The sequence below is a fragment of the Onychostoma macrolepis genome, chromosome 02, assembly GCF_012432095.1.
Source record: "Onychostoma macrolepis isolate SWU-2019 chromosome 02, ASM1243209v1, whole genome shotgun sequence".
In the NCBI taxonomy this organism is placed as follows: domain Eukaryota; kingdom Metazoa; phylum Chordata; class Actinopteri; order Cypriniformes; family Cyprinidae; genus Onychostoma; species Onychostoma macrolepis.
Genome location: NC_081156.1, coordinates 4,314,103 through 4,328,910, shown reverse-complemented (window position 1 = coordinate 4,328,910; position 14,808 = coordinate 4,314,103). Strand labels below are relative to the sequence as shown.

The 14,808-nt window shown below is 37.5% G+C and overlaps 1 protein-coding gene across 1 annotated transcript in view; it reads left to right on the top strand.

Moving 5' to 3' along the window:
• The window catches only part of LOC131521757 (uncharacterized), a 71,585-nt gene that overhangs the window by 21,543 nt on the left and 35,234 nt on the right, over positions 1 to 14,808 (top strand). The window contains exons 31-54 of the mRNA XM_058746792.1: positions 76 to 264; positions 399 to 541; positions 680 to 839; positions 1,654 to 1,737; positions 1,892 to 2,029; positions 2,410 to 2,526; positions 2,646 to 2,863; positions 2,968 to 3,161; positions 3,424 to 3,636; positions 3,719 to 3,870; positions 5,114 to 5,191; positions 5,320 to 5,399; positions 5,514 to 5,595; positions 7,351 to 7,488; positions 8,316 to 8,475; positions 8,590 to 8,693; positions 8,788 to 8,814; positions 9,211 to 9,324; positions 11,225 to 11,353; positions 11,454 to 11,612; positions 12,923 to 13,084; positions 13,256 to 13,418; positions 14,156 to 14,337; positions 14,444 to 14,536. Coding sequence (XP_058602775.1) covers positions 76 to 264; positions 399 to 541; positions 680 to 839; positions 1,654 to 1,737; positions 1,892 to 2,029; positions 2,410 to 2,526; positions 2,646 to 2,863; positions 2,968 to 3,161; positions 3,424 to 3,636; positions 3,719 to 3,870; positions 5,114 to 5,191; positions 5,320 to 5,399; positions 5,514 to 5,595; positions 7,351 to 7,488; positions 8,316 to 8,475; positions 8,590 to 8,693; positions 8,788 to 8,814; positions 9,211 to 9,324; positions 11,225 to 11,353; positions 11,454 to 11,612; positions 12,923 to 13,084; positions 13,256 to 13,418; positions 14,156 to 14,337; positions 14,444 to 14,536 — 3,279 coding nt within the window. The remainder of the gene's footprint in view (positions 1 to 75; positions 265 to 398; positions 542 to 679; positions 840 to 1,653; positions 1,738 to 1,891; positions 2,030 to 2,409; positions 2,527 to 2,645; positions 2,864 to 2,967; positions 3,162 to 3,423; positions 3,637 to 3,718; positions 3,871 to 5,113; positions 5,192 to 5,319; positions 5,400 to 5,513; positions 5,596 to 7,350; positions 7,489 to 8,315; positions 8,476 to 8,589; positions 8,694 to 8,787; positions 8,815 to 9,210; positions 9,325 to 11,224; positions 11,354 to 11,453; positions 11,613 to 12,922; positions 13,085 to 13,255; positions 13,419 to 14,155; positions 14,338 to 14,443; positions 14,537 to 14,808) is intronic.

Below are 14,808 nucleotides of genomic sequence, written 5' to 3'. Positions count from 1 at the left end.
GTAGAAATGTTCATATGGTCCCTGGAGAAACTTCAGGATAAGTGCATGATCTGAAGGGTAATGGTGTCGTTGAAGGTTGGTGGATGGAACATGTTGGGCAAGCGTGGAGTTAAAGCTTCATACTCCATCAGCACAGCCTGGACACCAGCGTTGCATGGGCAAATCTACATAATCAACGGCAAGCAAGTGAAGACTCTGGAAATAAGTGCAGGCTATGGCAAGCAGGACCTCAATATTTCCGCAGTTCTCAGTACTCTGGATAAGGTAACAGAAAATGAGTTATATGCTGCTCTTGCAGTTTAAATATGTCCAAAATGTGTACTGGTCCAAATCTTTACATGTTTGCATGAACGTTAGCCATTCTGGACTTCATTGGGGTTTTTTTTCTTTTTGAGCAGAAGCTAAAGAAGAGGCTTTTGATGATGACAATGACCCTGTCGGATCTCAAAAACCCTTTTGCAGAGCTACAGATGGAGGGTGCCATAGAGGAGATACGGAAGGAAAGGAAGGTTTATCAGAAAAGATGGAAGCTAAACTTCAGGTGTGTCTGTAATATGAAAATGACTATGTATAGTAATGATAATGGTGACAGCAGTATAGGAACATAATGACTTTATTCACAGTGCTGTATTACTCAATATCCATAAGCTTGTTTAGTTATGTTTGCTTCTTCCACCAGACAACCATTCAAGTTTCTCCCTCAGAGTCTCATCCTACAGGAGACATTCACAAGTGATCTACATCAGAAAGTTTACACCTTGGAGTCAAAGGTTCTTGTCCATGGAAACAAAAAGGGCATTCACATCCTTACTCTGGGTTTCCAGCCACAGCAGCCGTATGTGAGTCTGAAATCAACACACGGTGTAGTAATTGTGTTCATAGGCTGTACTACAGTATTTGTATATTGTTTTGGTAGAGTCACCCAAGTCTTTTACCCAAGAATTAAAGTCCTGGCAGTTGGTCAGAGTATGTGAGCTTACCGGCTAGCTTAGTTAACTGAAATTTAATGTAAATGCTAGGGCCATACACACAATGCTTAGATGTATTTTTATGCAACAGTTCAATAAACATTGTTATAAGAGTACACATTTACATTTTAGACACAATATTGCCAGTTGCTTGGGTCTATTTTTTGCTGTAGCAATGAAAATAATTCCAAACAAAACCAAACCAGAATCAACAGTTCCGCTTCTCCAAGCAAAATACAGTAGCAGTGTTCCTGAATGACTCGGTTGTTTGAATGGCTGAGTGAGTGATTCAGTGACTCACTCATAAATACGATCACTTTTCTTTTCTGAACATATCAGTAGTGTTTGAATGAATTAGCTGAGTGAATGATTCAACGACTCGTTCATAAAGATGGTCACTTGTTTCATTACTGAATGATTCAGTGTTGTTTAAACAAATGGTTGAGTGAATGATTTCAGTGACTCACTCAAAAAGACAGTAGAACACAAACAAAATTAGCAAAATTAGCTTCCGCCTTGGTAGAGACTGTGTCCCATGGGGGTTTGCGTAGTGCCTAAACGCATTACTGACCCAGACACTTGTTTCATTTCAGTGTTTTTGAACAAATCGGTTGAATGAATGATCCATTGACACACTCATAAAACAGAGCAAAGCTAGCAGTTGTGTAATGTGGTTTATTTTTAGGTGTGCTCTTCAATAGTCCAGTCTTTCAGCACTGAGAGAATTCCCCAAGACTCAAAGATCTGTGTTACTGTCCAAAACCACCAGGTAAACTAGCAGAAATATTTTATGTATCTCATCTCATTGCCGCATTACTCTACAGCTAGTGTCAATTTGAATATAATATAGGATCATAACTTTAAAGTGGGTCCATATTTTGTCTTTGCTCCTGTCAATGTTCTGTCTTCACCTCTCTGTGAAGACTGCTTGTGAAATTCAGGGCAGGTTGTGGGTTGGAAAGGATGAAATACTTGCAGCCTTTGGTCAGGTACAACTTCATGACCTAACTACATCTCAGCATGGTATTACAATGAAAGCCAACCTGTCCCAGCTGTTTCAGGTAAACAATGATGTACACTTTATTTTACTTTTACTTTCCTCTAATCTTTGTAATCAAGTTAGCAAGTGTTTAGCAGTTGATTGTACTCTGTTCTAGTTTACCTTCATGTGAAATACCTGTATACAGTTTGCCTTGGCAATATACAGTACACTGCTGTGAAAAAGTTTTTGCTCCCATCTGATCTTCTGTGTTCTTGCATATATTTGCACTGAACATCATTGGATCTTCAACCAAAACACATGAATACATAAAAGTGACCCTCTCATGTATTTATTATTCAGATAGTCAAATTCAGATGAAGGGCATCAAATTCTTCACAGCATTGATGTGTTGTACATTTACAATTTTTAGGTGGAATTAAATTAAGAGTCTTTTTTCAGACGGATTTCCCGACCTCTGTCAGCCTAGATATTGAGGTGCTCAGAAGTCACAGGAACAACAGCGAGTTCGAATATCATTCTGAAAGCAAAGTAGCCATTGATGACAAGAATTACCATGTAAATACCTTAAAAGTGACATTTTGCGAGTAATTAATTACATATTTCTTAGTTCTGAGTGTTGTTAATGATGTATGAGCTGATATTGAGTGTTTTTATTATTTTTCATGATATTCCAGGCTAATGCAGCAGTAATAGTATCTCCTCTTGGAAACATTGGCAGTTCTGTCAATCTGAAGGCAAATGAAAAAAATGTAACACTTCACTTTAATCTAAACAACAAGATGGCAAAGGGCATTAATACTGTGTGCGTCCATGCTGGCTTTCATCAGACCTTATTCCCAGGGGTCACTTCTGATGGTCAGATTCATTTAGCTGCTAATACTTCTTCAGAAAGGTAAACTGATAACAGAAGTTATGTCTTATTTTAAGACATGTTAACTCATCATTTCTTTGTTTATATTACCTATAATTTTCAGACATCTTTTTTCCTCTCTCTAGTCTTTTCTTGCAGTGTACAGTAAAAAAGAAAGAAGAAACATTTAGTGCTCACTTAAGTGGAACTCTACCGCATGATCAAGAATCGCAGCTATCTCTTTCAGCAGATATTTTCAATTCAATACAAGATCTCGCTGCTTTACCTAATTCAGCTAGTCTGGTTGGAGTACTAACCCAGTCAAAGGGTCTAACTGAAGGTAAATCCAAGATCAATTTGCTGATGCATTTACTCAGTGTGCAAATTCACTTTTCAGTGAAAACAGTTCCGTTTTAGAAAGTTCAGTATCTTTCAGAGACAAAGCCCAAAATTTGGGTAGAATTCAAGTTTATTTATTAATTTCATTCCATGATGGGCGCAGTAAGTTCACAACCCAAATACAATATCTAATTGAATGTGTTTGTCTGATATGTACATGTTAGTGTTTGGTGCTCTCATGTTGTTGTGTGTTTGTGGTGCAGGAGAGCTGACTGTAGTAGTGGATGATGCTGTATATGGACTGGAAGTGACTCGTCAGCATGAGAGGAAGTCTGGAGAAGATCTTAGTGCTTTACTATGTCTAGTTGCTATGGAAGAGTCACTGTGTGTAAACATCAGCAGTAATGTAACACATTGCGGGTGCAGAAGTCTTCATGCCCAGCTGTCTCACTCTATCCCTTGGCTCCGTTCTGCAGGTATGTTCAGCAGCATTAGCAGACTCTTGCCATTGCTGTGTAGTGGAGTGCAGTATGTTTCTATCTCTGTCTGTTGGAGCAGGGCTTCCGTTGAACAGAAGCGCAGGTGTGTATGTGAACTGGAGTGACAGCAGTGTCTGTGCCCAACTGGAGCTGCATGCAGGAGCCAGTGGCCTGACAGCCACGCTGGAGCAGAGTTCACCCCACACCACACAAACTACTGGACAATCTCAGGTTAGAGAATCACAGTCATTCAGTAATTGTGAATCACTGAAAGGCTCCCATAGTTCTCAGATCTCATTGACACCAGCTGAGACACAAGGACAAATGAAGTATTTGTGCAGTTTTTTTTCCTCCTTGTTCCTCTTCTAAGCAATTGAACTGGCTGAATTTCTTAGCTATATGCAAACAAAGAAGTTGCTGTGTATTAATGAAATCACCAGATTCAACTGACGAAAGTCAAGATTTTCAGCGAATAATGAGTCATGAACTACTTTATGGGGGTTTTATGGTACTTTTTTCCTTTTGCAAACTTGACAATCATAGTCTTTCATTCTGCTTAACTTCTTTCATACTCGCTAATGGTGCATTACCATTATTAAATGTATTAATACATTAAACATAAAATTTACTCACCCTCATTCTTCTGTGGAACATGAAAGAAGATATTTTCAAGAATGCTGAAGAAGAGGAAGAACACATTTGTGGCCAGATTTACTAAACAGAGCAAAGATAGATAGACACCAAAAGACAGTTTTGTGCTGGCGCTAAGGTAAGCTGTTAGTAAATCTGGCCCTTGGTTATCATTGATATGGACCAAAACACTGAGACATTTTTCAAAATATCTTCTTTTGCATTCTACACAATATTTATTAAGCAAATAGTTTTGGTGACCATTGACTTCCACTGTATGAACCAAAAAACTTTTTTTTTTTTTTAAATATTGTAAGTTTCACAAAAAAAAGAAAGTCATGCAAGTTTGGAACAACATGAGGGTAAGAAAATTATGACAGAATATTCATTTTTAGGTTAACTATCCCTTTAATATTTCTCACACTGTTTAAAATGTTTTTTATAAAAATATTTTATATTATAAAAATGGAAGGAAAGGTGATCATCATAGATCACAAGGGTCCTTGGCGTCAAAAAGTTTGACAGCTCCTGAACAAGCAGACTTTGCAGTGGAATAAATGAATATGCTAGTCTTGAAACCTCCAAATAGGTTGAACATGGATCAGTGATTGTTTTGAAAACACCTGAGACGCCTACCTTAATCACACTTAAACACAGAGTTATAATCACTTGTTGAAGAATAAGCAAGCATCGGTTTAGTATGCGTTAGTATCCATATGGATGCCCCAGAAACCCCTTCTACACTCTGGGTCATTTCCCATGTTGATGAAGGGAAATGCCTCTGATTCCACACTCCTCTCCTACGAGCAAAGCAAACTGAAGGCACGGAGGCTTGTTTTTACAGGTGAACTGCACAGAGGGGATCGACACAGGCCACCTGCTGGGCGCCTGCTCTGGGCAAGACCAGGAAGACTCACTGAAGGTACGTGGGTGAGAACGTTCAAGAGCGTTTCCTTCTTTTGAAGAATGGTTCAGTGATCATTGTGAACATTGGATTGTGTTTGTATCATATGGTGAGGGACGTCTGAACCCATCCTGATTTTTGTGTAGGTTGGAATCAGAGCCAGTTTTTATAACTCCCAGAGTTCAGCTTTCTCATTTGATCTTCAAGGTCACCACAATACCTCCAGGTAGAATAGTCTTTTGGAGATATCACTAAATTACAGCAATTCATTCTATGCTTTTATTTACTGTAGTGTATATGTATCTGTAGACTATCCAACCAATTTTGATGTCTTTTGTAGCACTGGACTACTGGTGAACATTTCCCACAACATATCTGATTTACATCCATACCTGCCGTTTGAGTTTCACTCAAAATCACAGGTATGACACAATCAGATGACTCTGCACAAAATACTTTTTTTTTTTTTACATAAAATATATATAATAAAAAAAAAGGCACAAAACTACTGAATGCACCTTTAAGTATGCTAGATTTTTGTCATCTCACCTAATATCACCTCGTTATGTGCATGTTTATTTCCCAAAGTAGCTTCCAGTAATCATCTTAGAAATAAAATGATTATTTTGCATTTTTAAACCTTTTTTACAACCCGAATTCCGGAAATGTTGGGACGTTTTTTAAATTTGAATAAAATAAAAACTAAAAGACTTTCAAATCACATGAGCCAATATTTTATTCACAAAAGAACATAGATAACATAACAAATGTTTAAACTGAGAAATTGAACAATTTTATGCACAAAATGAGCTCATTTCACATTTTATGCCTGCTACAGGTCGGGGGTATGTTACACCATGGTGTAGCATCGGGGGCATGCTACACCATGGTGTAGCTTCTCCTCTTCTTTTCAAAACAGTTTGAAGATGTCTGGGCATCGAGGTTATGATTTTTGTGTTGGAATTTGGTCCCATTCTTGCCTGATATAGGTTTCCAGCTGCTGAAGAGTTCATTATCGTCTTTGACATATTTTTCGTTTAATGATGCGCCAAATGTTCTCTATAGGTGAAAGATCTGGACTGCCGGCAGGCCAATTCAGCACCCGGACTCTTCTACTATAGCCATGCTGTTGTAATAGCTGCAGTATTGGTTTTGCATTGTCCTGCTGAAATACACGTCATCTGGAGGGGAGCATATGTTGCTCTAAAACCTTTATATACCTTTCAGCGTTCATAGTGCCTTCTGAAACATGCAAGCTGCCCATACCGTATGCACTTATGCCCCCCCATACCATCAGAGATGCTGGCTTTTGAACTGAATGCTGATAACTCTTTAACCCGGAGGACATGGCGTCCGTGATTTCCAACAAGAATGTCAAATTTGGACTCATCTGACCATAGAACACTTTTCCACTTTGAAACAGTCAATTTTAAATGAGCCTTGGCCCACAGGACACGACGGCGCTTCTGGACCATATTCACATATGGCTTCCTTTCTGCATGATAGAGCTTCAGTTGGCATCTGCAGATGGCACAGAGTATTGTGTTTACCGACAGTGGTTTCTGGAAGTATTCCTGGGCCCATTTATTAATGTCAATGACAGAATCATGCCGATGAGTGATGCAGTGTCGTCTGAGGGCCCGAAGACCACGGGCATCCAACAAAGGTCAACAAAATGTTATGCACTGTAGATGATGAGATTTGCAAAGCCTTTGCAATTTAACGTTGAGGAACGTTGTTTTTAAAGTATTCCACAATCTTTTTACACACTCTCACAGATTGGAGAGCCTCTGCCCATCTTTACTTCTGAGAGACTCTGCCTCTCTAAGACATCCCTTTTATGTTACAGACCTGATGTCAATTAACTTAATTAGTTGCTAGATGTTCTCCCAGCTGAATCTTTTCCAAATTTCTTGCTTTTTCAGCCCTTTGTTGCCCCCGTTCCAACTTTTTTGTGACCTGTAGCAGGCATCAAATTTGAAATGAGCTCATTTATTAGATAAAAGTGTAAAATTTCTCCATTTATTTATGTTATCTATGTTCTATTGTGAATAAAATAATGGCTCATGTGATTTGAAAGTCTTTTAGTTTTCATTTTATTCAAATTGAAAAAACACCCCAACATTTCCGGAATTTGGGTTGTATGTAAAAATGGCTTACATGTTGTTCCATTACAGTTGAGCCACGCACACTCTTCAGTTAAAGGTACTGCAGAACTTCTGGTTGGCATGAGCGGATTGGCTTTTGAAGCAGAGATCTCCAGTACAAACTCTGGCTTTAAACAAGTGCTGGTGTCCAATCACTCAATACCTCAGGTAGTGAAATTATCTGTCATCTGTAATATTATGTTCTTTAAAGGTACGGTCGCATTTACCAATGTTCAGTGAAATCCAGTCATTTTAAAAGGCATTCACACAGTCTGAAATTTCAAACGAGTGCAAAAGATTTCCCCACACAGATTTTGCATCGGATTCAAGTTGGTCACTCAAATATATTTTTTCACTACACTATAAACAATGAACAGTAGGCCTTTTTGACCACAAAAATTTAGCAGAAATTTTACTAATTTGCGGTGCTGGGTAGTAACTGATCATTTAGATTCCATAAACAAATTCCAAAAATGAAGCACTTTTAATTAGACTATTACAATTTAAAATACTCGCAATCAGACTACAGTTACTTTATCGATTACATATTACAATTACATTACAAACACATTCAAATTCCCATTATGTCTTATTTACATGTAATGCAGGGATTCAAGCACCTCAAATATTTTTTGTCAGCTAAACCTCTTTCACCTAATATATTTACTTGAAATACCCCCTGAGATTTTAAGGTAACAAGTTAATAATTAACACATTTACATGTTCATGGTTCTCTGATGTTAGTTAATGGTCACGTGACATGTAGGTAAACAAATATAATATTTAATCTTTTTTAGTGAGAGTGTATTTTAATGATAAAATGTTTTATTTTATTTTTCTTTTCTTTTTTTTACGTTTATTTCATTTAATAGCTTTTCATAAAAAAGAAAAAAAAGAAAGAACCCCCTGCCGTTTCATCAGGAATCCCAGCATGTATGATACTTTACATGCTGTTACATTACATTTTTAAAAATGTGCTATTTCTGTACCACTAGCTGCACTTATTGCCCAGGAATCTGACAGTGAGGACACGCTATGATGGAAAGAGAGGGTCACACACTCTCACACACCGAGCACAATGGGAGAATCAGGATTTAACACAGACCGACTCCTCAGATGATGTCCCACACTTACAAAGTTATCCAGAACTAACAGGTGGATATGCCACATTACTATCGGGATGAAGTTGCTGATCCGTTCACAAATGCCATCGGTTTAATTATCATGAACACTGTATTCTGAAATGCTGACATATCTTTCTTATTATAGGAAAGGCTCAGGGTTGGGGCTTGGATCTTAGGGTAGAGAATGACACTCAAAGAAAACTAGCTGATCTAAGTGTCGACTGGATTCTGTTTGGACGCCATGATCAGGTAAAGCCAGACAGATGTTTCAGGAGTTACTCTTGTGGTTTGGTCATTTGTTATGACATCTTCCAGATATAAGTCTCTTGTGTTTTGTTTTCAGGTCAGAGTTCAAGGCTCTTGGACTTTGGTGAGCAGACAAACAGATTCATTAGAACAGAAACAACTCTTTGTCTCAACATTGACTCACTTTCACATACATGCCCTGTCCCACGGACCCGACCGCGGACAAAACCACAACAAGCAGGTGCACAGCTGCCATTCCCAAACACTCTCTATAGTCTCAAATAATCTCCACGCTTTCAAGGCCTCCTCATATTCCCAGTACTCTCAAATGCTCTTCTTTTTTTCAAGTACTTTCTCTCCATACAAATCTTATCTCTAATACATTCCTCACAACTAATTCTGTCCAATTCTGTCGATTTTCAAACACTTGCCACACTTTCTTTAGGCTGCACTTCCTTTCTAATAGTTGTTAAGATCTAATCTATAAAATCTATGTAAAAGGAGTGTTGTGTGTCTATAGGCCCGTTTTTCTTGGGAGCACGGAAAGCCTGTAAATGTTTCTGTAACAGTGAGTGAGCACTGGCATGATGACTCCAGCAGAGGGCAGGCCTGTATCTTTCTCTCACCAGGACAGGTACACCACCTTTATTTTACAAACACTATTATTACCAGCAATGTCTTAATTACATGGCTCCCTGGAGTACTTGGTAAATAAATCCTGACTGGTAAATATTAACTTTCAGTGATCAAATATTTTTATATGATGGCCATTAAACTATAATTTTCCATACAGCTGTCTTAGTTACGTTCCTGTCTCTTTATCCTGACATAGTAAAATAATGTAAACTCCAAACTCAGATCAATATTTAACATCTGTTTTTTATTTTATTATTATTATTTTAATTTATTTTCATTAATTTTTGAATTTCTTTTGAAATTTGTCATTATCATATTACAGTCATTATCAATAATCTCAATAAATTAGAATGGCGTGGAAAAGTTGATTTATTTCAGTAATTCAACTCAAATTGTGAAACTCGTGTATTAAATAAATTCATTGCACACAGACTGAAGTAGTTTAAGTCTTTGGTTCTTTTAATTGTGATGATTTTGGCTCACATTTAACAAAAACCTACCAATTCACTATCTCAACTAATTAGAATATGGTGACATGCCAATCAGCTAATCAACTCAAAACACCTGCAAAGGTTTCCTGAGCCTTCAAAATGGTCTCTCAGTTTGGTTCACTAGGCTACACAATCATGGGGAAGACTGCTGATCTGACAGTTGTCCAGAAGACAATCATTGACACCCTTCACAAGGAGGGTAAGCCACAAACATTCATTGCCAAAGAAGCTGGCTGTTCACAGAGTGCTGTATCCAAGCATGTTAACAGAAAGTTGAGTGGAAGGAAAAAGTGCGGAAGAAAAAGATGCACAACCAACCGAGAGAACCGCAGCCTTATGAGGATTGTCAAGCAAAATCGATTCAAGAATTTGGGTGAACTTCACAAGGAATGGACTGAGGCTGGGGTCAAGGCATCAAGAGCCACCACACACAGACGTGTCGAGGAATTTGGCTACAGTTGTATTCCTCTTGTTAAGCCACTCCTGAACCACAGACAACGTCAGAGGCGTCTTACCTGGGCTAAGGAGAAGAAAGTCCTCTTTTCAGATGAGAGCAAGATTTGTATTTCATTTGGAAACCAAGGTCCTAAAGCCTGGAGGAAGGGTGGAGAAGCTCATAGCCCAAGTTGCTTGAAGTCCAGTGTTAAGTTTCCACAGTCTGTGATGATTTGGGGTGCAATGTTATCTGCTGGTGTTGGTCCATTGTGTTTTTTGAAAACCAAAGTCACTGCACCCGTTTACCAAGAAATTTTGGAGCACTTCATGCTTCCTTCTGCTGACCAGCTTTTTAAAGATGCTGATTTCATTTTCCAGCAGGATTTGGCACCTGCCCACACTGCCAAAAGCACCAAAAGTTGGTTAAATGACCATGGTGTTGGTGTGCTTGACTGGCCAGCAGACTCACCAGACCTGAACCCCATAGAGAATCTATGGGGTATTGTCAAGAGGAAAATGAGAAACAAGAGACCAAAAAAATGCAGATGAGCTGAAGGCCACTGTCAAAGAAACCGGGGCTACCATACCACCTCAGCAGTGCCACAAACTGATCATTTCCATGCCATGCCGAATTGAGGCAGTAATTAAAGCAAAAGGAGCCCCTACCAAGTATTGAGTAGATATACAGTAAATTAACATATTTTCCAGAAGGCCAACAATTCACAAAAAAAAAAAAATTTCTTATTGGTCTTATGAATTATTCTAATTTGTTGAGATAGTGAATTGGTGGGTTTTTGTTAAATGTGAGCCAAAATCATCACAATTAAAAGAACCAAATACTTAAACTACTTCAGTCTGTGTGCATTGAATTTATTTAATACACGAGTTTCACAATTTGAGTTGAATTACTGAAATAAATAAACTTTTCCACAACATTCTAAGTTATTGAAATGCACCTGTATATTGTATCAGATACAGTCGTTGCTCCCCCTAGTGGAGATGGAGGGATGTGTTGCCGTGGCTCAGGAGGGGAAGGCCTACTCCCAAAACACAGAGCTCAAATGGAAGGACAAGAGGATAACACAAAGCATGAAATACCAGGTGTGGATTATTTAAGGAATTGAAAACTTGTTTGTTGTACTGCCTTTATTTAGTATCTTGGGATCTGAGCTGATCTTTCTCTTTATTGTTTGCTGTTTAGGGAGGAGTAAAAGGAATGCACACGCTCCTCATGGAGCTGGGGGCCCAAAACGTTTCTCCGTCTCCCTGTCCATCTTACACTCTTCTGACCCAGATTCACACCAACCTGAGGGACCGTCTTGAACACCATGTCCAGATCGGCCTTTGTCCGCCACAGCCTGTGAGATCACATACTCGCTGTCATTAAATTACATTAAAACGTGCATATAACAACTTAACATTCACACATATCAACCGTAGAAGGATAGTTCACCCAAATATAAATTCAGTGTTATTTTACTCTGTATTCCCACATCATTACAAAACGTTTTTAAAGAGTTAAAGTAAGTGACATAAATGTCTGTAAATAATACATTTTTTCCTGGTTGAAAAAAATGTGTGTTGAATTGTACTGAATGTGCACTTCTAGTGTACTCCAAATCTTAAGTATGCATTTAAAAAAAACTGTACTTGTAGATAATGTAATATTAACGAAATAAGAGGCCACATGTATGTGTAATTAAAGACGGCACTTTTAAAAAACTGCACTTTGTAATAATGTCAAATTAAAAGTTTTTACTTTAAAGTACATTTTAAATGCTTTAATTATTGTTTGTTGTGCTTTAAAAAGTGCACTTATTTTGATTTGTTGACTAACATACTAAAGCACATGTAATGTACTTGATTGTAATTTTAACTGGGTTATTTTATGTATTGCTGTGTACAAACACCAAGTTCATTATAACAAATGTGTAATTACAAATATATTTAAATTCATCATACAAATTTCAGTACCGTAAAGTGTACTGTCAGTACAATTAACAGTACACTTGAACTACATTTCTAAGAAGTATTTCTAAAATTACAAATAAAGATATACTTAATTCTTACTAAAGTGGGTCAAACAGTTCAACTAATTGCATTTAATATACATTTAAATTAATACATGTTCATTTAATTGTCAATAACATGCAATTAAGTGCCCAAAAATGTTGTATTCAGTACACACAGTAACACTTTAAGGACCAATTCTCACTATTAAATAGTTGCTTTTTAGCATGCATATTAGTAGCATACTGACCGTTTATTTGTTCTTATAAAGCACATATTAATGCCTTATTTTGCATGACCATATTTTAGATCCCTTAATCCAACCCTATACCTAACTAATAAGCAGCAGTTTAGCTTTTTATTGGGGGAAAGCTTTAATATGAGTTCCCTATTCTAAAGTGTAACCGTATGCGCTCAAGTGTATATAGTTTTTTTTTTTTATTATTATGCTATTTCCTTAAAGGAAGTTCACCAAAAAATAATGCGTGCACGCTTTTAAATAGAATATCTATTAAGACTTCAAGAAATTAAAAATGTGCCACCAATAATTGAGTAACTAATAACCAAAATTTGGGTAGTCTCTACAAATATATTAGTAGCCAAAACAAGAAGTCTTAATTTAGTTCAGTGGTAACATTGATACATTTTTTCCCCTCGCAGGCTTTAATTTGGTCTGGATCTCACAGAGTGAACTCAGGCAAGGAGCTGTTTCACACTCACACCCGTGTGTCTGTGTCCGGACACCCTCAGCACAACACCTTCACACTGTCACTCAGAAACATCAGCAGCAGTCAGCGCTCCAACTACTCACTAATCACAGAGGTACTCACACTGCCCAAATCACCCAAATCATTACATTAAAAAAAGTGTAACTTTTCATGGAGGTTGTTGTTATTTCTAGAGTGTAGAAAATATCATAAGCTTACTATAAAACCGTAAAAGCCAATGGAATTTCCTCATCATGATAGAAAAACAAATGTGTGTGATTTACAGTGGCAGGTAGGAAACTGGAGTGTGGAATTGGCCTGCAGTTCCCTGTCTTCAGGCAGGAATGTGGCAATCCAGGTTCATGCAAAACTAGACCGCAGTGAGATGCTATGGCTGCAGGGGGCGCTGGGAAAACACTGCCTTCGAGTTGCTGCTGGATACAACATGGGTGATGATTGCTAGTTAACCCTAAAAAACCTAATGGATCATATTTGATACACAAATTTCTAGGGCCTTAAAATTATCAACATGATTACAACTGTGCTGTTGTACACAATCTACTACATGCCTGTTATCCGATTTATAGTTCATGCATTTTTAGCGAGGAAAAAGCCTTTTAGTATAATTGTAAACACACAGGTTGTTACATGTGACTTTTTGCTGTGAAATCTTTTTATTTATTTTTATTTTTTTAAAGAAGTAAATCTAAGAATAACTTTTATATTGTTTGTAAGATGAGCATTTACTGGATTGAAGCAACTTCGGTTTACTTTATTGTCTAGACATTTAAAAAAAAATAATAATAATGTTAAAATGTGAGTATCAAATATGATGCATCAGGAACATTTAAAGAACATTTATTTGTTTATCTCTAAATCACCATTGTGTCACATTGGATTATATGCCTTGCCCCCTCACCCCCACCCAACAAAAACTTTTGAGTCTTTGATCATAAAAGTAATTGTTTTGTTTTTTCCCCTTTGTTTATGAGTGCCATATTCTCACTTTATCCTCCTATATGAGACACAAAAGCCTGATGTATGAAGTGTGAAACTTTTTTATAAAGATTTTATTTGACTATTATTTAAAATGTCAACTTTATAGGGTTAATAACTTTGCTGTACAAGTGATTATTTATTTAAATTTTTTTTATGAATGACATTTGTTTGCCTTTCTACTTGCCAGAAACGTCTGATGATATCAGAGCGGCGTTCTGTTTGGAGGGACATCGCTGGTTTACCCTGGAGGCTCAGCGAGGCGGTCAGGGCATTGAGAATGAGACCCTTACCCTTATTTCTGTTGGAGCAGCCAATCAGAGTCTGCTTTTTCAAGCTAAGGGATGCAGTGAATGCCTGTGGGCCACGGAGGTGAGGATAGCAAGGAGTTATGATTTTTTTTTTTCATTCTATAAATCTGCCAGATAGCTTGTAAAACATTGTTTTTCATGTCTGGATTGATACCGTATCTTTACAGGCACGCCTCCAGCAGCTGGGGTACCGGATAAGGAGTAAACTGTTGGACAGAGTTCAGAGACTTCAGCATCTACTCTTAACATTCAGAAGACAGGTTTGTTTAATCTCGCAAGCTGTCCTGCTGCATATTTAGACATGTTAAAGGGTTAGGTCAGCAGAAAAAAAACATGTATGCCTTTCTTTCTTCTGTGGACCAAAAAAGAAAAGATATTTTGAAGAATGTCACAGTGTTTTTTTAATCCATACAGTGAAAATCTGTGGGGTTCAATGTTCTGGACACTACTGACTTTTATTGTATGGACAGTTGATGCACTCTTTAAAATATTTGTATTCCACAGAAAGGGTGCTTTGTAAGAGTCATATAGA